This window comes from Rhipicephalus sanguineus, chromosome 1 (genome assembly GCF_013339695.2).
Source record: "Rhipicephalus sanguineus isolate Rsan-2018 chromosome 1, BIME_Rsan_1.4, whole genome shotgun sequence".
NCBI classification, from domain to species: Eukaryota; Metazoa; Arthropoda; class Arachnida; order Ixodida; family Ixodidae; genus Rhipicephalus; species Rhipicephalus sanguineus.
Window position 1 is genome coordinate 146,239,140 of NC_051176.1, and position 25,168 is coordinate 146,264,307.

At 43.5% G+C, this 25,168-nt stretch overlaps 2 protein-coding genes across 2 annotated transcripts in view; one reads left to right on the forward strand and one right to left on the reverse strand.

The window, feature by feature from the left end:
• The window catches only part of LOC125757038 (intraflagellar transport protein 172 homolog), an 18,130-nt gene extending 424 nt beyond the window's left edge, over positions 1–17,706 (reverse strand). The window contains exons 1-7 of the mRNA XM_049412114.1: positions 17,586–17,706; positions 16,431–16,574; positions 14,389–14,501; positions 10,603–10,708; positions 9,012–9,091; positions 6,472–6,559; positions 2,643–2,860 (exon numbers count right to left, since the gene is read on the reverse strand). Coding sequence (XP_049268071.1) covers positions 2,643–2,860; positions 6,472–6,559; positions 9,012–9,091; positions 10,603–10,708; positions 14,389–14,501; positions 16,431–16,574; positions 17,586–17,624 — 788 coding nt within the window. The 5' untranslated portion in view covers positions 17,625–17,706. The remainder of the gene's footprint in view (positions 1–2,642; positions 2,861–6,471; positions 6,560–9,011; positions 9,092–10,602; positions 10,709–14,388; positions 14,502–16,430; positions 16,575–17,585) is intronic.
• Positions 17,707–18,334: 628 nt separating this feature from the next.
• LOC119399674 (uncharacterized protein C1orf112 homolog) overlaps positions 18,335–25,168 on the forward strand; it is a 40,627-nt gene continuing 33,793 nt past the window's right edge. Inside the window, exons 1-6 of the mRNA XM_037666498.2 lie at positions 18,335–18,554; positions 19,241–19,280; positions 19,410–19,489; positions 19,586–19,681; positions 21,945–22,085; positions 24,474–24,557. Coding sequence (XP_037522426.1) covers positions 18,504–18,554; positions 19,241–19,280; positions 19,410–19,489; positions 19,586–19,681; positions 21,945–22,085; positions 24,474–24,557 — 492 coding nt within the window. The 5' untranslated portion in view covers positions 18,335–18,503. The remainder of the gene's footprint in view (positions 18,555–19,240; positions 19,281–19,409; positions 19,490–19,585; positions 19,682–21,944; positions 22,086–24,473; positions 24,558–25,168) is intronic.

Consider the following 25,168-nt stretch of genomic DNA (forward strand, 5'->3'; position numbering starts at 1 on the left):
TGGAGGACTGACAAGAGAACGGACTCACAAGAGAATCACAAGCGCACACGCTTCTTTTGAGAGCAAGCTTAAACGAGGGCAATAAATTTATGGGAATTAGTAAAAAAAATCCTACCGTAGATGTGCGTTTTTAATGCTGAAAAACAAATAGCTGTAAGGTGTCCGCATTTCTGCTGTGCGTGTTGTGCTTTCCATCCACGCACTGTGTATTTAAATGACGCCTTTAATAAGCTCCCATTGTTTTTCCGAGTTTAACTTGATGACAAGATAAGAGTAAGTAGGTCGAATCAAAAAGGAGAAATATTTGCTAGACGCCACCGCTGAACGGAACCCCATGTAAGAGAATTATACTGCAGCAACGTTTACTTTCGGACTTTGGTTGGTACGGCTCCACGGTAAATATTTAAAGGGTTACTGACACCAAATTTCGAAGGTGATTTTACTCTTTCATACAAACCTCCTGTATACAGAGACGTCTCTGAGCAAGTGTAGGGCTCAGCAAGCGCTAATAAAATGTTTTCGTTTGACATTAAAGTCGATTTTTTGCATCGCGCGCCTATTAACATCGACACTATCGGGACGTCAGATTACAGTGTCAATTTTGGTGACTTCACGCCGCAGCATGGCTAGTTGTGATGACGTCAGTTACCAAAACATTCAAAATGGCCGTTTGTGCGTCACCAACAGAGCCACGGAGCAGAGCGGCCGTGTAAACGTCAAGTTATCTTGCGCGAGCACGTGACGAGAAGCTCACACCATGTTGTGACGTCAGGGTACAGTAGGAACCGAAACTAGCTTTTGATAACATACTGGAATTACTTTTTCAGTATGCACTTATGCTTACCAGTACATTTTCTGGGCTCTTGAGGGCTTGGCCTTTCATTTGACGCAGAAAAAAAAGCAACTGAAAATTTTCGTGTCAGTATCCCTTTAAAGGCGAAAGCCTTATATGTCCATGAGTCGAAAAATCTGACGTCCGACGTTGAGGACAGTACCAAAATTACGTTACCTGGCGTCTTCAGGTGACGGCACGGCATGACGCCATTCATGACGTCACATATCGTCAAAATTACCCGCCACGGTAGTCTAGTGGTTATGGTACTCGACTGCTGACCCGAAGGTCGTGGGATCGAATCCCGGCCGCGGCGGCCCCATTTTCGATGTGGGCGATAATGACTGAGGCCCGTGTACTTAGATTCAGGTGCACGTTAAAGAACCCCAGGTGGTCAAAATTTCCGGAGCCCTACACTACGGCGTCCCTCATAATCATATCGTGGTTTTGGAATGTTCAACCCGAACAGCTATTATTATCTTCAAAATCCGTGGCATCATCAATGACGCTCAACATGATTGGCGTCACAACGTACAGTCGTCTGATTAGTAATTACGTTATCATACGCCATTGTCGCTCGGTCAAAGGTGGGCCGTTGCACTACCTCCAGTAGGTGCAGAAAGCTTCGAGTGGGCGAGGGAGGAACAATGCAGTCGACTGAGAACGTAAACGTGGTGTGATGAGAGTCTCGTGCGAGCGTAGGCTTTCGCCTGTGCTCTCCTTAGTGTTGCCTAAAGGGCTCCTACTTTTTGTCCTTGTTGTTTCACGCAGCCATTTTTTTTTATCAGGGAGCCGAACCAACAGTAATCATATGTGAATAATGCTTTAGCTTTCATTACGGTGGCCTCGGCATATGTTTTTGTACGTCTTAAACAAACCCTCTCACTTGCCTCGCGTGATACTCGCTATTTGTAATACGCATATACAGAGTAAAACATACATACAGAGTAAAACCAACCGTGGAAGCATTGCGGTTTCTATGTTGCGCTGTTATGTTAAGCACGAGGCCACAGATGGCAGCACTGTACAGCCAATAGTAGAAACGTGCATTGGCGAAGTTAGTTTCGAAGTGTGACTCATAGGTAGGCTCTAGCATATTTCTAGCTAATATATCATTCGGGTTAAACCATCAAATGAATCTGCTAGCACTTTTTTTTTTGTTATAGCGCGTAAAGGTACAGCTTTGCTTTAAGTTCAGCTCCACTCGCCATCCTGTGTACCTGCTAGAAAGAGCCTCCCACGATTTACCCTGGAAACTTTCTTGTGAAGCATGTTTATGTGCATCGGTGATGTTTCTTTTAAATAACGCAATCATAGCCGAGCAATCGGATTCCCACTTCATTTTCAATGGCTTCCACCAAATCGTCGACATAAATAATGGTGGATGATCGTGTATTCTTTACTTACTTTGCATTTTAAAGCCAAGCACGATAAACATTTGCAGCACGTCAGAAGTAACCCGTAGAATTTCAGAAAATCTCATGCCCTGCAGTACCTTTTGAAACAAGAAGCAGCTTTTGCTCTTGTACTTCGTTCCTGATCTTCGGAAGGGCTTCAGATTGCAGAGTTTATTTGACGGAGAGTCAGCTATACTTAACTGTCAACCAATTCAAATATGATGTTTGAAAGATAACTCTCAAGGGGAAGCAAGGGGGGGGGGGGGGGGGCTTGCAAGGATTGCTCCACCAGCCTGAACACAAGGAGGGTCGGGGACGCAAAATACCCTGCGCGCCGCTTCGAATTAAAGTCCCTGTCTAAGCGTATGCAGGGTCCACCCATTATCCTAACGCGCATGCGCGAGAGATCCCACCTGTCGTAGCTGCCGACGGCCAGGGCGTGTCCCCCGGGGCTGCATGCCGCCGCGGAGAACTCGTGCTCGTCCGGCTGCCGACTGTAGTCGAACTGCTGCTGCACACGACTTTCGCGTGGAGCGTAGAACACAATACGCTTGTCGCAGCCGGCCGCCATGATGGACTGCTCCGTCCAGCACAGCGCGTATGGTGGGCACGGGTGTGTCAGGACTTTTCCCTGTGACGCCACCGGATAGCCAAGAAATGGGCAGCTCATTTGTTTGTCATTATAATAATTCATTCGTTGATCAGTGCTATGACGAATAAAACAGGCACGAATTGATCTCCCTTTACAACTGGATCCCCCGGGCCACGGTACATACACAGACTGCATTGCGTAGGACCATAGTAACGTCGTATGCGGCAAGAGGTTAGCCAGCTTGCAAAGCCAGGTAGTAACATTAAATCACTAGCAGACTAAGTGTAGAAAAATAGAACAAATTCACTGTTTCAAGAAGTCTAAACTGGTTAATCACACATAATTAGAGTTACATATTCTTTTTTTCTTTAGCATTGAAAACAGAATGTTCTTTTCCACATGTCTTTTTCTTTTCAACGATAAAACCATTTACTGCATTCCAAATGAGATGATGCGTAGGAATTCTGCCTGGCAGAGATGTTAATTTTACTTCTGAGTTTCACAGCGACTTGATAAAAGGTCAGGCGCGAACATGAAAGACGATAAATAGAAAGAAACGGAGCACCGGGGCCTGTGTATAGCGTGGCCTTTCTTCAGTGCTTCGTCTTATTCGCACGCGTTATATCTAAATGTGCAAAAATATTTCCGTTCCGGTTCTTCGCTTGCGCACTCTTCTAACGCCGCCATTATGGCGCTGACGTGTACAAAGCAACACAGTACGTTCCGCGCAGTGTTGTATACGTTCCTCTAAAACACTCTTGGAACGAGTTCCCGTTACAAGTTCCTTTAATGCGAAAGGAATTCGTTCCAGTTACATATTGAAAATTGGAACGTGCCATTACATTAACGTTACATTTGAATTTGTAATCAAAATATAGTGCCGGATAACTCTCAGGCGAAACGAAGTGAGCAATTTAAAGCTAACATTGAGCTACATATGTTTTACGAATTTGCATCGCCGGCAGTAGGTTATATGTAGATAAAATGAATCTAAAGAAACGCTCCTAGACGAGTTTTTTTAGAGACCACCGGCAATGCTACAGGCATGAGGTCTAACTGCAACTTTAGTGCTCGTCTATTACAAGCGCAACACGTGCGGCACTTTCGACGCCAGTCTTCAAATCCGCAGTCAGAATACTGCGCTTCAGATATTCAAGTATACATTTACACGCACGCATCAAAATAAATAAGTTTCTTGCACAGGAAACCGCATCAAAAGGAACAATACATATCCGTTTAACGAGTGCTGATTCAATATTTCAGTCTGAGTATAGAGAATAATGTCCAGGATACATATTGGCACTCAGCAAGAGTTGCATCTCGATGTTGGTGTCCGTCAGCACTTCGTTGCCAATGCTGAAGAGCCGTTCCATCAAGCGCTTGGGGATACTGCCGGGTTGTACACAAATAGGAACAAAGTCAACCGCGGTCGGGCGAGGGCAGGCTCAGCGGGCGCAACAATAATGTAGCGCTGGATGTACGCGTACCGTTTATTGCATCACAGACGTTATTGGTGCGGCGGCTTTCGAACTGAACTATAATAAAGATTATAGATCAATAGCCGCGGAGATAACTCGCATGTTGAAGTGATGCCTGCCAAAACGCAACCATCGAAGGCACCGGACAGTCACCACTGCGGCATGCGCGTCCACTGCGTTTCGGTTCTCTTCCCCGCTATCCACACCACCGGGTGTCAAAAGACAGATGTGTCGATAGCTGCCGGCGGCATGCACGAGATACTAAAGGGACGATCGAGCCAGCCGCTAAAGACCGACGAGAGAAACATTCCCAGGAACTGGGCCGAAGCTTCGCAGTCGGCAGCGCGCGAACATAAAACCAATAAAACGTCGGACGAGTACGCTGCGCGCGGCAAGGCGCTCACTCTCAAAGGGTAGAACCAAAGTGTAACTTCGCTACCGTTACGTTGGGGTCCAAGACCATTCATGCGCAGTGGGAGGCCACCGCGTGGGATATCAGTGGCGGGATCACCACGTGGGATTTCAGTCACTTTCTGTGACTGGTTCCTCTGTCCCACGCGCGTCAAACGCCAGATTCGCGATGATTCACGCCGAAGGAGGACTCCGCGGAACAACGCGCGCAGGCGCCTCGACCACGGTAAGTCGGCTCCCCCACTTCTTCCTATGCCGACAAGGCCACGGGGACGCGTAGCAGAACAGCCCGAATACGCCCCCCCCCCCCCCGCCCACACACACACACACACACACACGCGCGCGCGCGCGATTAAAGCTATTTTTGAGTTGGCCAAACAAAAAAGTCACAGAGGTAAAAAAAAATCAGCGCGCCCTTTCCTGGCGGCGGCCTTAGAATGGGGTTCGATTATTCTCGAATGTCAAGTAAAAGTTCTCAAAGGTGTGTACACTTCAGAACAGTCCTTGATTGCTGTCAGAGTGGCTCAGACAAAGAGAAAAAAAATCTGCCGTCCCCCCTGCACGTGGTCGGTCTCGGCATCGCGCGCTTCCCTGTGCCCCAGGCGGGCGCCTTATAGTGAAAATCAAGATGCAGCATGGTCACCTGAGCGGCGAGTGGTAGATTATTGCACCTGACGCGTTCGCCCATACGCCCTGTTCTGCATGATGTGCTGCGTGTGTGCGCTTATTCAATGCCGAGGAACGTCTACGGAAGGAACGCCGTTCCCTGTGCCGCTCCTACATAAACGTAGCGAGTTACCGTTACAGTTCCACCGATCCTCAATGGAACGGGGCGTTCCTCCGTTCCTCCAGAAAGGAACTAGTTCCTGAAACGTCGTTCCTTGGAAAGCCGTTCCGTACAACACTGGGTCCGCGCCAGTCTATCTGCGAAATCATTTCACTAAGCCAAATCATTACATTTCTCGTCTTTCGGACGCTTGCAACGCTTTCCTACATTCATTGCAGCCCGGTCAAGTTATACATCGTACACTTGTTGTTCCATTCTTTATGAAAATATTTTTATATCCATCAGCATCTAACAGCATCCGTTGCTCTGCAAGTTCGCACTTCGAACTTGCGGCACGAGAAAGCGGTCTAAGCTCAAGTATCTTCAGCAGTCGCGTAGTGATTGAGTCTCCAAATTTTCATCGAAATTTCTTAAAAGAAGGAACACTTTAAGCAGTGCAAACTGCCCCATCACGCTTAAACAGTACAGAGCGGTACAATATTTCTATGTAAGTGGTGCCGGGTCCGACCCAAAACACTGATTCTCACACGCCAGTCCCGAAATCGAGATTTCAAGTACGTTTTGGTATGCATTTGCTGAAAGCATGCTCACTGCGGAAAGAAGCCTGGCTGTTGGCTTAAACGCCGATTTGCTAACTAAGTGACGAACTACTAACGAACGAACTCAACGCGCGCGCGTGAAAGTGGGTGGCTTGCGGGTCAATGTGTCGACCACAAAGTAATAATAATAATAATAAAATGCAACACCTGACATTATACGGCGTTCGAAGTCTTTAGAAAGTTCTTGCAAAGAGTTTCTAATTAATAATATCTCTATAGTTTTGTTTTAGTATTAGGAAACGAGCACTCTTATTATACACACACGATAATGTTGCCACCGCTGCAAGAGGGAGTTCTGTAAGCGTCAGAATGCTCTCGTATAAATGATGGATAGCACAAAGAAAGGCTGGCGGTAAACATGAAGTGCTATTTTACCTGAACCTCACCGCTGTCGTCATCGGTGAGGAAGTATCGTACCACGCTCCCGTCAGCATGTCCGGAGAGGATGCCCTTGCCTGAGATGCTATAGAGAAAGATAAATTCTACGCTCGCATTTACACGAGTAAATTTGTCCGCGGCTAAACGAATTTCACTGATTTGTTTTGATGTTCCAATGTTTTGTTTTTCTTGTTTTTGTCTCTCCATCGCACAATTCCTCTGTAAGACATTAATGACTCAGTAATTAAGCTTAACGGTCGTGCTTGAATTCACTTGGACCCTTACTCGAGGTGCCATTTATTTCCTAAAATGCAGCACAGACTTTCACACTGTACTTACCGTAATCGCTTTACGCGAAATTGTTCTTGTTGAAATGAACATACGTGCGTCAGCCAGCTGCGTCACGCAGTCTATTTGCTGCAGTCGGAAGCACCTCTCACTTGTAAGTGTAAAGTCACGCCTGGTGAAAAATGTCGAACTGCGTCCATTTCGTAAAATGCTGTGAACTTTTTTTTCTACGTTTTTTTTTTTTTCATATGACAGCGACTTTTACAACGTTGTTCCCACATGTGACGGTTCTACATATTTTAAGCGCCGAGCAGGAATTTCCTAAATCCACATCGAGTGGGAGACAGCGACAGCGTTATCCCGGCCGCGGCGGCTGCATTTTCGATGGAGGCGAAAATGTTAGAGGCCCGTGTACTTAGATTTAGGTGCACGTTAAAGAACCCCAGGTGGTCGAAATTTCCGGAGCCCTCCACTACGGCGTCTCTCATAATCATATCGTGGTTTTGGGACGTTAAACCCCAGATATTATTATTATTATCAGCGACAGCGTTTCCGTGGAACAGTCGCGTTTACTATGCGTGACATCGCGAGCAGAATAAACGTGCAATCTGTGCACTCGGGCGCCGTTGAAATATAAATTAGTTCGACGTTACCAATACTGCGATTTGCGACTGAATACGAGTAATGGTTATTATACTTCCAGAAAGTGCCCCTCGGCGCCGGCTGCAGCACGTGCTTTTTCCACAAAGATGTCACAACGTCCGCATATGATGGTACGCTATTTTCGCAATAACGACGACTACAAAAATCATCCTAGGAATTCCAGCACGCGATGAGTTCCAGTACGACAGTTTCAACCAATGCTTCCATGCGAAAGCAAAAACGTTAATGCAGCAAACTTGTACAGTCGCCATTCTTGTCTTCATACCCTTATTTTAAATCATTTCTACCGCACCCGTTTTTGTCACGCATTTGGTGACCTACATATTGGCGCAGCCTGCTCTCGTGGCGACAACAATCCGTTTTTTTAGGAGAATGTAACTTATACTAGTTGCAATTCCGCATATCCAAGTTTACTAGCATTGTCACCTGTGTCGGAACACCTACTAACTCGACGCTGTCTGTGCATTATTATATTGCCACGCCCACTTCTTTTTTTATTTTGCGCAGTGACAACCCCTCAACTCACGAAATAAACTTCACCGGCTCAATTTTCGGGTCTCTGCAGCATACCTCATGTCACAGCGGAACAGAAAGCATAAACACATGCACGCGTGCGTGATAAAGTGGATGCTAACCTCACGCATCTTCGGTTTCGAGCTAACGTAAACAATCCCAATTGAATGCATTGCCATTCTGTACGGCACACGAAACACAACAGTAAACCTACTGATAAACCACTTTATTAAACCGAATTGGTTGGTGTCTGTATATGCTAATTACTCAAATACCAACCAACTCGGTTTATTGAATTGGTTGAGCAAGCAGTGCGTTAAGTCAGTGATATTTTTCCCGCGAAATTGAATTTCAAACAAGGGGACGCGGTCTCCTGCAGAGCGTGCTTTGCCACGCATATATACAATGGCAGGAGAAGCCACCTTTAGAGCTCGTTCGCACGGGCGACTCTCGGTGGTCGCGCGACCGGTCGCAAATAGTCGCATATGGGCACTTTGATGGAAGAAAGATTGTTTTAGCTCAGTCGCTCGCTGCTCGAATTTTCATTCGCGTGACTGCAATCGCGAAGCTAGTGAACCAATCGGGTGCGCAGGAACGGGACGTCTGCGACTTTCGTGAGGTGAAGGTGGAGTGCGCAGACGTGAACCGCATCACAGTCGTGAGGCATTTTGGTGCGGCAACGGGCAAGTCGTGCTAGCCGGGTGTGAACATCGGTCGCTTTGAGTTGATTTTTGGTCGCCAGTCACACAAGGTCGCGCAACCTTGTCAAGTCGCCAGTGATAACGAGCCATTAGGCTTTCGACCAATGCTGTCGTAATAAACTTGGAAACCAATATTGAATAGCTTAGCGGTCCTTAATATTCGCATGATTTAAACAATATTAAACTTGATATATGTAACCTGGCAGTTTCTTATCTTGCTCGAGGCTTTCCGATGTTTTCAATCGTGCCGTCTATACTCTACCTTCCGGTGGGGCGACGGCTGGTAAATTTAGTTGAGGTTCAAACACGTAATCGCTATCTCATCTGCCCAATAGGCGGCTCAGTATGACTGCAAGCCGCGCACTTTCTCACCTGCTGACCACAGAGACGACATAGGAGTCGGTGCCATATAACGTAGACGACTTGTTGGTCTTGACGTTGGCGCTGCGCACCTGGAACGGTAACGATCGAGTCATTTTTTATACAGGTGTCAGACTCGAAACAGTCAAAGTGAAAGAAAGACGCTAGAGATGAGTTCAGATGCACTCAATATAGTGAGAACCGTTGAGCATGCGTGCACTGCAGCCATGTCCCAGGTCGTTTCCTTCGCCGTTAAAATAAAAGAGCTTCGCTGGTGCTCCAAAATGGTTTCACCTTAACGCTAAGTATGTCCGCCGCGGTGGTATAGCGGTTACGGTGCTCGGTTGCTGACCCGAAGGTCGCGGGTTCGATCCCGGCCGCGGCGGTCGCATTTCGATGGAGGCGAAATGGTAGAGGCCCGTGTACTTAGATTTAGGTGCACGTTAAAGAACACCAGATGGTCGAAATTTCCGGAGCCCTCCACTACGGCGTCTCTCATAATCATATCTTGGTTTTGGGACGTAAAACCCCAGATATTATTATTATTATTAACGCTAAGTACTTGATTGTATAGGTTCATCGATATCTAAGCTTTATGCGCGCCTACTGAATCTTAGACAAACAGGCAAATAAAGTGCACGCTCGTGGCTGTTTTTAACCTAACTTTTCCCAGAACGCCCGCTTGATTTGATTACTAACCAGGATATTTGAAGCTTACAGGGTACATGACACGGTCGTCCTGCTAATCTCAGTTTATCATTGCAATTGAGAGTAGAGGGTGCAACACGGTGAGTCACACACGGACACAACATAGAAATCTAAGCGCGCATTTTAACTCGAACTTTGACCGTGCAAGCGTGGCCTCTAAACTCCTCCGACCGACAGGGACAGTCACTTTGTCATGTACTGTGTGACTTTATAAAATGAGGAGCCACCGCTGTGTCGTCTGGTTTGAAATAATGTACAAGGCTTGACATTTGAGATCGGCGTTTATAACTGAAACAGTTGTTTTTGAAAGTATGAGTTCATTTCGTCACCACTCGTGGTTGCCGCATTGTTGTACGGTTTAAATGCCACAATAACAAAAAAAAAAACTAAACAAAACGTACCATCGGCGGGAAACAACAGGCGTTGCTACGTTACCGTAGGGTCGCTCCTTCGTGTAAAAAAGGCCAACAACGCAAGGTAGCACTCGAGAGGTCACAAAATGCAAAGTGTAAGGCTCTTCAGCCAAAAAAAAAAAAATCTAAAAAGAAATATGAACAAATATATCGCTTTGAACATAGCATGTAATCATTATTTCTTCTTTCCTCTTTTTGCTTCCCTATCTCCTATGCACACACGCATTTATTTATTCTCTCTCTCTCTTTGTTTTTTTTTAATCACGCTGACGTTATTGCAATGTCTGATCACATCAAGTGTTTGCATTTTGTTGGCACTTCAAGAGGACACGATGGTTGGCTTGTCAGCTACACAAGCTATAAACCCACGTCGGTGTTCAACACGGAGTTATCAAAAGGGACGCGAGTTCCGCGTGTTTACTATTGCTCGAGATTGCGTAAATTACGCGCAGGCGCAATAGTGACAAGCCTCTCGTGCTCACTTTTCCCTCGGCGAGTCCGAATACGATGGGGCCGTGATGGGGCCAAGTCATACACGTGACGGCACTCTGCTGGATGAACTTGTTGCATATCACCTTCTTCTCGCCCCTGAAATAGATCACACTCGACAGGATCTACGTAAGCACTTTCGCAAAGGACACGTCATACCAAGGCGTCCGGCTTTGCGTAGAGGAGCCCACGAAGGATATGTTAATGGCTCGGCTCAGTAGGGAATACACCTTGCTAGTACGTACAATAATTTTTTTAACAACAACAACAAGAAAAAGATTGGTTCAAATGGAGGTAAGAGAGGCAAACGAAATTATTAAGTGCAATACGTGTTTTCGATGTATTTTATATTTTCAGTTAAAAATTCAAACAGTGAATTTTTTCCCTTTCAAGCAAGAAGTAGGTGCTCTCTAGGATGTCCTGAAAAAATATTTTTGGACATCAAGCTCAGTCAAACTTCGCACATGATGACGGTCAGTTATTCCGTAAGATAGTTCATAATACGCTCTCTGGTTCCTCCATATAATAGTGTCACAGCAATTGTCACACCTTGAGCTTAAAACTTGGCTTTCGAGTTTCCCGTGTCCTTTATATAAAGAGGAACCATGGCCTTCAAAGTGGCAGTGACGTATCATTGGCCAATGCAGCGACCCGTAAAAGTCCGTAAGCACCTGCTCACATATCTATTTCTCGATAACTCAGTCCCACTACATTATTAACATAATTAGTATTACCAATCGTACGTTAAGCCACATCGTCTATGATTTCTACTTCACTCATGCCTTGCCAATACTACCAAGTTTTAGCAAACTTAAATACGCTTCAAAGGTATGGGGCCAGAGCACTCACAAAGTATTGCAGGCTCTAGAACTTGTACACGGTGCTTTCACTCACTCGTTCGTCATCCCACGTGCAGGGTAGCAAACCGGAGTAAATCTAGTTAACATCCCTGCCTTTTGGCAACAGTGTTGGGGGAGACCTACAGAAAACTGAACAAAGAGCTTAGTCGAGTGCAAACTTAGTATAAGCATGAACATCTTAATGTAAATAGTTAGTTGTTTTAGGGGCGAAGCTCCTTAAGGCGGCACCCGTTCGTCCCTCGTCGTGCTCGTAGTAGTGAGTAACAAGTCTTACCCTTTGACCTCCAAGGTGGTGCCGGTGGGAGATTTCTCCTGTGCGTTGTTGAACAATAAAAAATTCGCAGCGTGCGCGTTAACTAAAAGCCGAATTCTTCTGTCTCTGTAGAAGTGTAAGTGTTAGCTAAAAGCCGACTTCTTCTGTCTCTCATTCCCATTAGCAGCCATTGTTTACCTCCAAGGTAGTGCCTGGTGAGATTTCTCCTGTGCGTGATTAAACAATAAAAATTTTGTTCAAAACGCCGTTGATTGATGAAATAAACCAACGAAAGACGCCAGATGTTTTGTAAAAACAAAACGAAAGAACGCCAGATGTTTCTAAAGCAAAACGAAAAAGACGCCAGCTGCTTAACGAAAGACGCAAGGTGTTTTCTAAAGCAATGGTTTTCTAAACAATGAAAATTCACAGCGTACATGTAAAATTAAAGTGAGCTGCAAGTCGTCATAACTCATCGAACCTTTAGTATAAACGCGCCCGATCTCACGTCGGTGATGATGTACTGGGCAGAATTCACGGAAGATTCACGGTTTACCGATGAACCTCCGCAGCTTCGCCCACTCATCATCATTCACTCCGTGGATATGCTGTGATTTTTTTTTTTAGCAGTGCATTTCGCAAATCTCTGCATAAAATTTTTTTAACGTAAAAAGCCGTCGACTGTTAGTTGTGCTTAGAAATTGCGGTAGCGAAAACTGCAGCATCGAAACTAAAATTGCAGGTTTTATATGACAGCCTTCATGTTTGCGCGTAATATAATTTGTCTTCCTAGCTTTTATACCTGCTAGTGTTTCTAGCGATTCTTCATCGTTGTAATCCTGCCCAAGTTTGTATTTCCGGCACAAACTATAAGCGCTCGTTGTAGTCACTTGAGTAATGCTGCGTTTCATAATAAGATCAGTGGTGTGACAAAGGTACTTTGCGTGTAACACAAACCACGTGCTTTGGCAACAGAATGAGCTTGTTGATATTTTCATTGGTGGTTGATCCCCAAGCCGAAATAGAGGACTGTATACACATTAGGAAAATTAAAATTTTGCGAAGATCTGATGCCCAACATGTGTTGGCCGTTAGAGACGCTGTCGAACGCTACGGAGAAGATGGAAGGCGCCAATGACGGCACCGCACAAAAGCAATGTTCTAGGGTAGGATACAACTTACAATAAAACTCTACGCTTACGTATCACCTAGACAACTCGTAAAGGAGACCGTTTGTCATAATTAAGTTTAGTCAGTAAAAAATATACTGCAATGCGATGTTAAAAACTTACGGGGAATACTTAGAACTTTCTAATAATGTGAAGGAAAAAGCCTAATTGGACCCACAGTGATGTGGATTGAAGCTCTGAGCCCACGCGGCGGCGTATAGGCACCGTAAAATGGAGTCCTCGAAATGCAACAGCAGCACATCATAGCGCACAGCATAGCGAGTCCGACCCCAACTAGAAGCGAACACAACTCGCGCGTCCCAATCCCCCAGCCGTCTAAACCGTGCATGATGCAGGGCCATCAACGCAAGACCCGTGTGGAGCACGCGCGTCTCACCCTTCTTCACGGCCCTGCTGCGCTGCTGCCCACGCGAAGGGCGCAAAGACGGCGCGGACGAAGTAAACGCGCAGCTCGCGCACTCATCTGTTTTTTTATTTATTCACCCGCTCGACGCCGCAAAGCCAATCTGGACAAAATAGACGCGCAGCTTGCGCGTTCGCGTTCACGTGCTTTTTTATGGATTCCGTCGCGCGACGCCGCAAAGACGAAATGGACGAAATAGGCGCGCAGCTCGCGCGCTCACGTACTTTGCTATTTGTTGCACCATATCTTTTGCACCTCACACGACCTTGAAACATATTAAAGGGACAAAGAGCAAAACGATTTTTCTCATATTAGTAAAGTACTCTTTCACGATACCAAAAACACCACGCTTGCTGCGAGAAGACGCTTAGTAAGCGAGAAAACGCGCGAAAACAAAATGTGGGTGGCGACGCCACCTTGAAGTTTCCGCACCATTCGCCGTGACGCCACATGTTCTGACCGCGCCTACTAGGGACTACGCAGTTCCTAGTCGGTAAAAATGAAGTACATTGTCCTCTGAGGGGGCCATCGACTTAACATACCAAGGTTGGGGTAATTTTGTTGAGCCAATGGCACCAAAATACGATAAATACACTTTGAAATCCGCGACGTCACGCGGGGAGATTTCGGCGCTAAATTAAAAAATGAAACTTTAAACTTGATTTTCTACTGTATTAATAAAGCTATGACGGCGAAATTAACGACATTAGAGTTCTCAGAGCACAATTTATCGATCTAGGCTGATTCATTGTTTCTCGTTAGTGTCCCTTTAAGGCTTGCGCCTTAAAACTGAGCAACGGTGGATCTTTGGCCTTGTTGGTGCGACATATGTATAACGTTAAGCGCAGTACTGAATTCACGAGGACGGGATAGGGAGTGTGTGTGTCACTCCCTGTCCCGTCCTCGTCAATTCAGTACTGCGCTTAACGTTATACATACTTAAAACTGAGCGCCGTCTATAAGCTTATATGTAGCACATTGTATAAGAACCCGGGCCATGTCACGTGAAACGCGGCGAAAAAAAAAAAAAAAAAGACAGGCCGCGTCAAAAGTATTTGATATATACTTCTCACCAGTCTTCTCCAATTTTGTAGACGTAGATGATGTTGTCAGTTTGCGCAACAGCCAATTTGGCGGAATCTGGAGAGAAGGAAATGGCCTTGACCACGTAGCTCTTCTTCCCGTACTGCGTACAAAGAACAGTAAGCGATGCCGGCAGTGAGCAAAGCTGGGGAACACCACCGTCTCGCTATCACAAGCGACGAAATTAAGGGAAGAGAAGCGACCGGTCAATTCGGCTATTCACTTAAACTGTGTAGCAGACGCGAGTGCAGAGGAATTCTAATCGGGAGCTGAAATTTCAATAATAACTGTTGGGGTTTTACGTCCCAAAACCACGATATGATTATGAGGGACGCCGTAGTGGAGAGCTCCAAGAATTTTGACAATCTGGTGTTCTTTAACGTGCACCTAAATCTAAGCACACGGGCCTCGAGCATTTCGCCTCCATCGAAATGCGGCGGCCGCGGCCGGGATTCGATCCCGCGACCTTCAACTGAGATTTCAAAGTGAAGCCTTAGCATTCATCGGCGAGTACCCCAACAAACACTGTCTGTCATGTGACCCTTTGTAATTGGAAAAATGTTTGATAAATGGACAATTTATGACAGTGGAAAGTTGGGAGAAATGATAGGACGCTGGCGTCCTGTCTTCTACTTATTTATTTTTCCTTGTTTCTCGGTTTGCGCCACAAACCTTTCGATAGCCTTGATATATTTGAATGGCGCTCTCTCGTGCTACTGAAACACAGGTCTGCATGCTTGTAGAGCAGTTTATACGAAATATTATCGAGCACTATGCCGCCGTCGCCGTCGAGAGCGCACGAAGCGACTAGCCATTTCAGCTCGCTCAGCCTTTCCCGCAGATAGCCTGCGAGACAGAGATGGCCATTTCGCTATACCTTCGCTCAGCCGCTGCAACCGTCGTTTCGCGTAGCGTCGTTGAAGCACGCGCCAAGGTCTTTTATTTCATCAACTCCGGGCAATGGAGCATCCCGAAAGATTACTACGAAAACTTGACATAGTGTGAAATAATATCACAGTTTTGGAGGCGTTTAAATTAAACTTCCTTAACGTCTCTGCACCAGTTTGAGAGCGAAAAAAAAGTATTTTTGGAGGTCAACGCAATCGCGAACAGTGTAGACAGTCTTAAATAAGCTTTATGTCGTCATCGTGTAGAAGAAAAGTGGAATGTTCACTTGCTGATGAAATGTCATTCTCAAGCAACTGGAACAGATGAGCGTCAAGGACGGATCTTTGAGGAACTCCGCTGAGCCTCTTAGTTTCCAGAGCGCTGTCTAATAATAATAATAATAATAATAATAATAATAATAATAATAATAATAATAATAATAATAATAATAATAATAATAATAATAATAATAATAAGTGTCAGTATTGATGACGCGTGCAGCAAACGTCCCTGATCAGGCCCCATTGTAAATTTCGGTTATGGCATCAGTGGAAGTTGTAAGGAGTTGTCTCGAGAGCTACGTACCGACATTTCCCTTCTTTTTAAATTAAATTCATCGCTGCAGGAAACAAAATTGAGGCAACTTCGCACTAGGGAATTGCGCAGCTGGGCAGCCTTCTATGTTTCTCTTCGGTTTTCTCTTTCTTTCATCCTCTCTTTCTTTCTTGCTCTCTTTTTCCGTTTGTTTTTTCTGTCTCTTTTCCTCTCTTTATTTCTATTTATTTATATTTTTCTTCCTATTTTTCCCCTTCTCTCTCTTTCTATTTCTTGCTTGCTTCCTTTTTTTTTCAATTTTTATACGGGGCTTTGCCCGCGTTGCGCCAAGCGACGACAGCATACGACAGCCCGAGCCCCTAAAAGTGCTCCGCACTTAAAATTGAATGATATTCACACCGCCATGAGGCGAGTATCACTGTCAACATATCTAATCTATTACGTCACATTGCCTCAATCCCCGCATGTAACTGTCTTGTCCCATAGCGGAGCGGTCACGTGAAGAGCCCCCACTGTCTTTCGCAGTGACCGGCTTTCGCTGTATTCGAAATGTAGGCCACATTATAAAGTGTGCAATTCTGGCGTGCACCTTGGAGTCGATGGGCTTTGTGGAGAACTTGTCACGGCGCTCTCCCATCTCGTCGAAAAGCAGCACGACCCTGTCAGCCGTGCAGACGGCCAGTTTGACGTTGTTGGGCGACCACGCCATGGCCACTACCTTGGCCGCCCCGTCCTGCACGTAGACGCACGCGCGTATACAAACACACATTATAAAGAGCGTTGGATTGGTGCTGTAGCATATCTCAGTTGACACAAGCGCATCTGGTGCATTGTAATTCTATGTGCTTAATTAACTTTAATAATTATATATATAACAGGAGCGATTCTTATATTTATATATATATATATACTTATATGTACGTGTGTCCGATTTCGTATAACAGCAAACGCACAAAGCAAACAGCTGTGCGTGTGTGCTTAATTTCTTGAAAAACTGTCGTTATTGCTTTTTGTCACTCTTAATAAAGCGCGCAAAGGCAAAGGCACCAACGCGGTTATTGCTTGGGAACTCCGAAGGGTGCATATTTTACTCTCATACTGTAGTGTCTTTTTGATGTACTCTACTATCGTAGGTGTGCAGAACCACAGGCCCGACCGAGAAATTGGTGGCTATTCGCTTTGAAAGCAGGATCATTAGGTAGCATGAAAAACGCGACATAGATAGAACACGCAGGCTCAAGGCAACAAAAAAAGAAAAAATGAAAACTTCGCACTGAAGAAGCCGTAAAGGCTCTCTATACTTCCCATTTCATACCAAATTAACTTTCTCCAATTTAAAAACTGTTTATACCCTTGCACACACAAAAAAGCAAGAAACATAATTATTTTTGCAATATGCGTTGTTCAGTGTATGGGGATTATACGTCAATCGGAACATGTTAACTCGATCTTACAAGTCACTTCCTGAAAATTGGAAATACGTTCAAGGTAAACATTTTCGCTTAGGCGTGAAACTAATATACCTGGAATATTTTTCTCCATATAATGGACATATAAGGTGTCACTTTTCGAAGATATAAATAAAGCGAGAAGACATCATTGTGTCTCAAGTGCAAGTTAAGCATTCATTGTTGACGGAATTACGTTAAGACGACGAGGTGCAATAATTATCGCATCAATTAATTTACTCATGAGTTACGCGAACATGTTAACAATTCCTTTTTCATATAGACTTGTACGTTACCTGAGGGGGCATAAGAGTCTTCAAGTACTTTATCTGCATGTCGAAAACTGCGCGCTCGCAAACAGCTTGCGCGCGGTCAGCTGCAGGAAAAATTCGCCGCTACCGTTCGTATGTGTTGTTGTGGTTTTGTTTCCATGGTAACGAAACAATTTGTAATCAAGTCCGACATTTTTTTTTCAACGCCATAAAAGCTATTTTATTTACTTTTATGAATGAACGTTAGAAAGCACCATCAAGTCTAATGTTTTAAAACGCTTAATGAACAACTGTGTTCCCCCACAGCTCCCGACAAAAGAATCGAAACCGACACAACTTCCCACTTGCGGAATCGAAATGAGAAAAAAAAAAAGAAGATATTCGAGAAAGTTGGACGCTGTATCGGCATCTGCTCGGGGTTACAACTCGTTGTGTTGTGAAGTGACATGAAATCATTTATTCCGCCGAAGTGCTACTATGGTGTAGAGCTACCCAACTTCATGACATACATGGCCTCCAAGATATCAACGCTCTTGCAACTGATCTCAAAGGTAATGTTATCGGTGCATTGTAATGTCACCGCTTTTATTTGAAGAAGCCAAGAAGCAAAGTTCATTAAATTTAACAACCAAGTGTATCCAAAACATTGAACATATTCATCACACTAGTAGTATTGATACCATACAGCAGACATCGGAAGCAACGAAAATATCATGCGTGGTTTTCCACCGTTTTAGGCATCGCATCCGGCAACCATGCACGACGTTATGGCGGGATTCTTGTTTTGAACCTTTGAACTCATGTTCGAGCTTCACACTTTTAGAAAGCGTCCTAGAATTTAACTCTGAGACTTAACTCTACGTCTGAAGAGACAGTAATGTTGGATTAACCGAATGGAAGAGTTTCCTTGTTCTTGTTCACGACGTTCCGACGAGGTCGAAGATGTCCGAGAGAAACCATAATTGGTTGGCGCAAACTGTGTCAACTTTGATCGTATCCTTCCCATGCTTAATTTTCTTCTGCTCTGTAATCGTGCATGCTACTAGTGTCGTACACAAACATCCAATGTTGTAGAATGTGCATTTTTTTTTGTTTTTACGAATTAGACCCGCCACAATGACTCGGTGACCGTGGCGTTCCGCTGCTTTTCATTAACGAAGTCTTGGCGACTGCATACTCACATACTCAGTGGAGTGGAAAGATGAAGCCCTCGTGTACCGTGCTTTTCGTGCATATTAAAAATTATATAAAAAAACTAAACAAACGAAATGGTTAAAAGCGATCCGGTGCTCTCCACTGCGGCTTCCGTCACCACTTCTATGTGCCGCCGTGTAACTCAACAATTTAATTTTATTTACACGCAGACTGATGCCTTCAGCACAGTGCCTTTTTATCTGGAGCGCAGTAGCGTAGCCAGATTTTTTTTTTTTTTTTTGGGGGGGGGGGGGGTTAGCACCCCCACCTTCTGGCTATGCCAGGGCTGGAGCCTATTTGCAGCATATGAGTGCAAGATTTTCGCTTGATATGATGTAACTTTGGGCACGTTGGTATTCCATTTCAGGAAACAGCTGAAAATAAAACTGCGGGAAAGTAGCGTCTGTCTTCGTTGTATGCTTTCATTGTGTTGCTTCCTGCGCTGAAAGGTCAAAAAAGATTCTCGCATCCTTAGCTGCTTTCAGGAAAATGTACAAAACGAATCCTCGGAGCAGTCATACATAGGTGAGAAACCATTGAATTGCGCGCAACTGTACTTTGCGAAGTGCATTCATTCACGGATATGCCACATGGTTTTATGTCGAGTGGGCAAGTAGTATTCAGGTAATACTAGCGGTGCTATCACTTTAACAGGCCTCCTGAGGGACATATGCTTCGTGGAGCCAACAGAGCTTGTGATAGACTGCAACACTGCAAACGACGTTTTATTGACTGTAAGGTTGCATCTGATTTTATTTCAAATCGTGCTTTTTGAAAGTTTCAATGCGGGAAGTGTCGTGCTGTCTTAATACTTTATTATTATTTTTTAGGTTCTCAAGAAGTTTGATTCCACGTGTCAAAGACTTGCTGAAAGGCATCAGTCGGTGAACACTTGTGATGACAAAGAGCATCTTGCTTTGATAGAGGTATACGTCCTATCTTTAAACATTTTAAAGTTGTTTTATGATCTTAATGCCCAAGATTATTAATCCATGTTTATCTTCTATATTGCAATTTTAGAGATCTTTCATTGATACTGAACAATTAAGAAGCTGAAAATTCTATTTTTGGTGATAAAAAAGATGCCAAAAATGCATGTATTATGCCAACCCATGAAACACAAAACCTCTATGAAACGTCTTTAAAACGTTTAAAACCTCTATAAACCTCTATAAAATGTTTTATAGAAGTTTCGTGTTTCGTGGGAACAGCCGTTACTTACACTGGTATAGCACTGAAGTAAGAAATGATTTGGTAGTAATATATCTGCATGCATAGTTTGTGCAGTAAACTAAGGTGTCTGCCATGTGACAATTATAGCATGTTATTGCCAATACGAAAATTGTGCCATTATGATGGTCAGGTTTCAAGCCAAGCACGTCACATCAGTAACTCTTGCAAGCGTGCACTTGATGTTTTATATTGTGTATATAATCAAGCATCTTTTGCATATGATTGCGAGAACTCACCTTGATTTTGTGCTTGTTTGCTTGCTTCGTGAGATGTGACAGTATCCACACAGAGTCAGTGCAAGAGCTTGGTGCAAATTAATCCTGCAGCACCAGCATTACATCTGCATGAAGTAGCAGCATTGTCATATGATACTTCTGCTATGTTTTAATTTGTGCTACTCAGTTGTAGCAACTCTGCTACCAACTCGCTGACCTTGAAATTTTGACTGTTTTTCATATGATGCTTATTTAACTTTCAAACTTGAATTCTTAATTTTTCAATGCAGATGTAGCAGATTTGTTTCCTTAGTTACATTTTTTTGTGTTAAGGGGTCCTGAACCACTTTTCCAAGTAATCATCTAATGACCTCAATATCGGAGTTTATTGCCTCATGAATCTATTGCCGCAAAAATTTTAGGAATCCGTCAAGAACGAGCGAAGTTATCGGAATTTTTCGCACGCTTTAAGTTCTTTCTCTCTTCTTTCATCCCGTTAAGTGTGCTGAGAGCTACAGAGGGGGGAATGAGATGGGGAGAGATGCTATGTCAATACGCGTCACGACCTTCAGCGCGCGTGATGAAACGTGATCGCTCTCCCCCGTTGTGATTCCTCAGCGCAAGTGTGGCTAACTGTGTAATGTTAGCAGACTATGGAGCACTGCGCTGGCACGTGGCGGCACTCCGTGGCAAGAAGCACATCTGATCCAAATGCCTATCGTGATTTATGTTGGCTATTGGCCAATAGCATGCTATCTGCTGTTTGACGTCAAACAGCAGGCGCCAGCAGCTCCGAAGAGAGTGAGCACAGGCCCCTATATGAAAAGAGGGCGCGTGAGAAAATGGCAACTTCGTGCTCTACTTCTGAACTCTCTTTGCCGCACACAACTGCAAAATTTGGCTGAGCTTTTCAGAGCAGCGTCTGCTTTCTGCTGTATGTACTTTTTCATCAAACATGAGGGGCATTTAAGGACCCCTTTAAGATAAGTAAATTCATTTTATAAGCTCATGTCATATATTACAGCCATTTATTTCATACTTTAGTTTGCTAATGTTAACTTATCATATGCAAAAAATAAGGTATTGTCAGTATTCCTGAACTCTGTTAATATTGCACGGGCTCTTTTGTAAATTCAGTCAGTGCGTGTTGTGATGAATGATAAGTGCAAATATATGTTGAAATACACAGTTTAAGGGGGTCATATTAACTGCAGGCACAGATTATTACCTGGGTGTGAGCTATGGGTCACTGCTTCAGACCATGGTTTTCTTGCTCTGAATGGAAACTTTTTGTGCTCCAAATGCATAGATTTGTGCTTCAAACTGCCATTTTTCCTGCTCCAAAAGCTGCTTCAAAGCATCGTAAGCCACTTCCATCATTGGAAATGTGAACAGTATACTATGCGGTTAGATCGATGGAATGGGTTCCAAGGGACGTGAGACGTGGCTGAGGATGGCAGAGGGTTAGGCAGGGTGATGAAATTAAGAAATTTGCAGGAATAAAATGGAATCGGGTTGCACAGGACAGGGAAAATTGGAGATCATTAGAAGAGGCCTTCGTCCTACAGTGGAAATAAAATATGTTGACAGTGATGACAATGAGTTAGTTTTGTGGTTGGTTGTAAGTATTTATCATTGGTCTATCTGTGTGTTTCTGCATAGTGATGATGTGTTCCAAATGTTTGTGCTGTGAAAAACTCAAACTGCACCTTGCCGCTCATTTCCTTTTTCACGTTTCTAGGTGGCAGTTTCTTTGGTGGAATCAACAAAAGCACTATTTGAGCGCATTTCATTTGGTGATGACGCAAAAAATGAAGGAAACCTTGTACTTCTTTCATTGGGGCTTGATTTGATTCATTCTTCCTACACCTACTGGAAAGCAGTAAGTATATTCTGCAACAAAGTTTATCATAAGGGGGGAGTTTATCATAAGTTGCTCACCTCATCATGTTTATTTATTTATTTACTTTTAAATATAATGTTGTGGACACAGGATTCAAGCAAAGAGGACAAGTTACAATGGCAACTAGTGCGACAGGGAAGAATAATACAACACTGAAAAATAGAAAATTGTACTAATACACGATTAGGACCCAGATTCAGTTTAGACAATTACATTCTGTTACAGTACAGAAGGAAAAAGATTAGTGCTGTACATGTTTGTTCATGCTAAATACGGTCTTAAAGGCAAGTTTCCTACAGTGACCGGTGGGTGGAATCAACAAAGGTGCTGAAAATGGAGATGCATCGAGGAAATAAGTTGTTTGTATAAAGTAGCTTAAGAAATTTGTTTTTTTTTTCTAAGCTGAAGCAGTTAAACATCATTAATTTCCATTAGTTTGTTGAAAACATTGCATTTTGATCACTTGTTTCATAAAAATCTAACAGCTTTTCTTCTTCAAGGCTATTGATGTTAGTATTAGTGTGAATGTCCCAAATTATGCTTGCATATTGCAGTTTGGGTGTAACCGATGGAAAGTAACAAAGCATTTTTGCATTAGTAGGGGCTTTCGCCTTACCGATTTCTCAAATAACACTAATTCCTAGAAAGCTGATGTGCAAATTACGTTTGAGTCTTTTTCACAATAATGCATTTATGAGTCTCTTTCACAATAACATATTATTAAGTCTTACTCTTAGGTATTTGTAGCTACTTACATCATGAAGAGGTGATGAATCCAAATGATAGTTGTAAAGTAGTAGTGATTTCACATGTCTCACTCAAAGTACCATGATGTTTTTAACGTGATAGGGTTAAAGAGCTCGTTTTGCAGAAATTCAAGTGTCGGCAGTGGCGTCGGTGTTGGCGTTGTTGGTTGTGAGCGAAAAATCATCTTGTCCGTGACCGAAAAATCGAGGAAGATGCAAATAAAATAAATAATAAAAAACTTTGGTTAGAGTGAGAATCGAACCCAGGTTGTCTGCGTGGCAAGCAGGTGTTCTACCACAGAGCTGTGCTATTGTTTGAAACTGCTTCGGAAAAAAACACTATATAAATGTCATGTAGTGGAAGGAGTCTCCTTAACGCATGTAATATTGCATGGCAGAAGCGTAGAATTCTGCAAGGCGTCAAAACATGTGAATTGCGCAACAAGTGCACGTTTTAAAGACCCACCCATTACAAAGCGCTCAGACAAAGCATCAACAAAGTGAGCAGCTGCGTAGGTTCGCGTGTTGCCTTACATATGTGTAGTGGGCCCTTCGCTGATTCATAAAAGGAGGAATTATGGCATTGTGCGCACTTAACAACTGTCCTTGCAGGTGAAACGGTCAGTGTTACATGCACAGTCGTTCGTTCCCTTACGGCACGGTTGAGGCATGCACTGAGAACCGAAGCCAGGCTAGCAGTTGAGAAGGCGATGTGCACGAGGCCCGATTACGCTATCGCGTTCTATTCCTGAAGGCAAAGCTCAAGAGTCCTCCAAGTTTTTTTATCTGCGTTTAGTCTCGTTCCTGAGCAGCTGAATGTACACACACAGAAATGGGAGTGAATGAAACCAAACTTAGTTGCAGACATATATATCGCTTAACTAAACACCTGTGTGATTTTATAGTGCTGCAGGGTACAAAATACACCAAGTGCATGGGATGGCAAACCTGTATGGTTAGTGTCAGTCTATACAAGTTTACGATGTTTGGCATGTGCTGGAGACGTGTACTAGTTTGCAAATTGTGAAGTTTGTCAGTCAGAAAAATGCAGCGTAAGCTTGTGGAAGTGAACTTACAAGTGACTTTTCTCATTTGTAGCATAATTGTCCACATTGGGCAATATTATTAACTAAATCATAGTGCTGCATTTGGGCTAACACTAACATACTTACATACGAAGCTGTTTAATCTTGTATTTTTATGCAATGAGTGCACTTTAGATAAATGCTAGCTGATCATTCAAGCACTTGAGAAGGTCCCCCTTTGAACACAATTTCTGGCTATGGCACTGCTTCATAGTCATATTATATTTATTACTTTAACATTATTTTCTACAGTGAATTAACACTAATTATATATTTGTTTTAATTAGAAAACTTGAGCATTTTAGCTGCACTTCAAGAAAGCCACTGGGGTGGGTTGATAAAAACTAATGAATATATTTCTGTTTCAATTTCATTTCTCTTATAATTTTCATTCATGTACAAGGTATGTTGGTTACATGATAATTATGTTGCCTAGGGGTGTACGGTGGAAAATTTTGAAGCAACACTACTTTGTGCGTCTTTGTTTGCAACCGAATTAATATATTGCAAAACATGGCTTTTGTAAATGCTTGCAGCACAAAACTCTGTATGGAGAACTTCCCAGTGATGTGCAAGATGCTCTTGGTGGTCTTTCTAACCAAACTGTGCAGCTGCAGATGGTAAGCACTACGAAATAAGCTGACCATACCCTTTTTTAATTGAGAAGTGTTAAACACAACAGATTTGTATCATGAAGAGCTTCAGAAGGTTTGGCTCTTTGTTTACTTCTTCCATATGCCTGTCATAATATGGAAATTGAGAACGGTAACTATATTAATCAGAGACTTCATAGTGCATGATAGAGATCTATGGAGATTGGCATAGCTTATGGTTAATCTGATCATATGCAGTCCATTGTATGCTATGGGACTTGAAGGTCATATATTATGTATTGTCCAAAATGACAGACAGTACATACAAAGCATTGAACTGAGTTCCGATAAATAGAATGTGTTGAAAGATATTTGTGTGTGGAGATCCCAACTGATGTACAAGATTTAGAGGGGCACTGAAAAAAAAAAAAAACGACTAAGCTGCATTACTAAATTGTACTTTTGCAATATCAAAATGAGCCATTATTAAACATGTCAGAAGGCATTATAAGTGAGAGAAGACTGTCTGTGCATGTATATTTTATCATTTTTTAATAAAGAAGGACTGAATTGCATTCTGAAAGAACTAAAAACAACCTAGAAAGTCTTGAGAATATTTCCCGCCCTGAAATACCCAG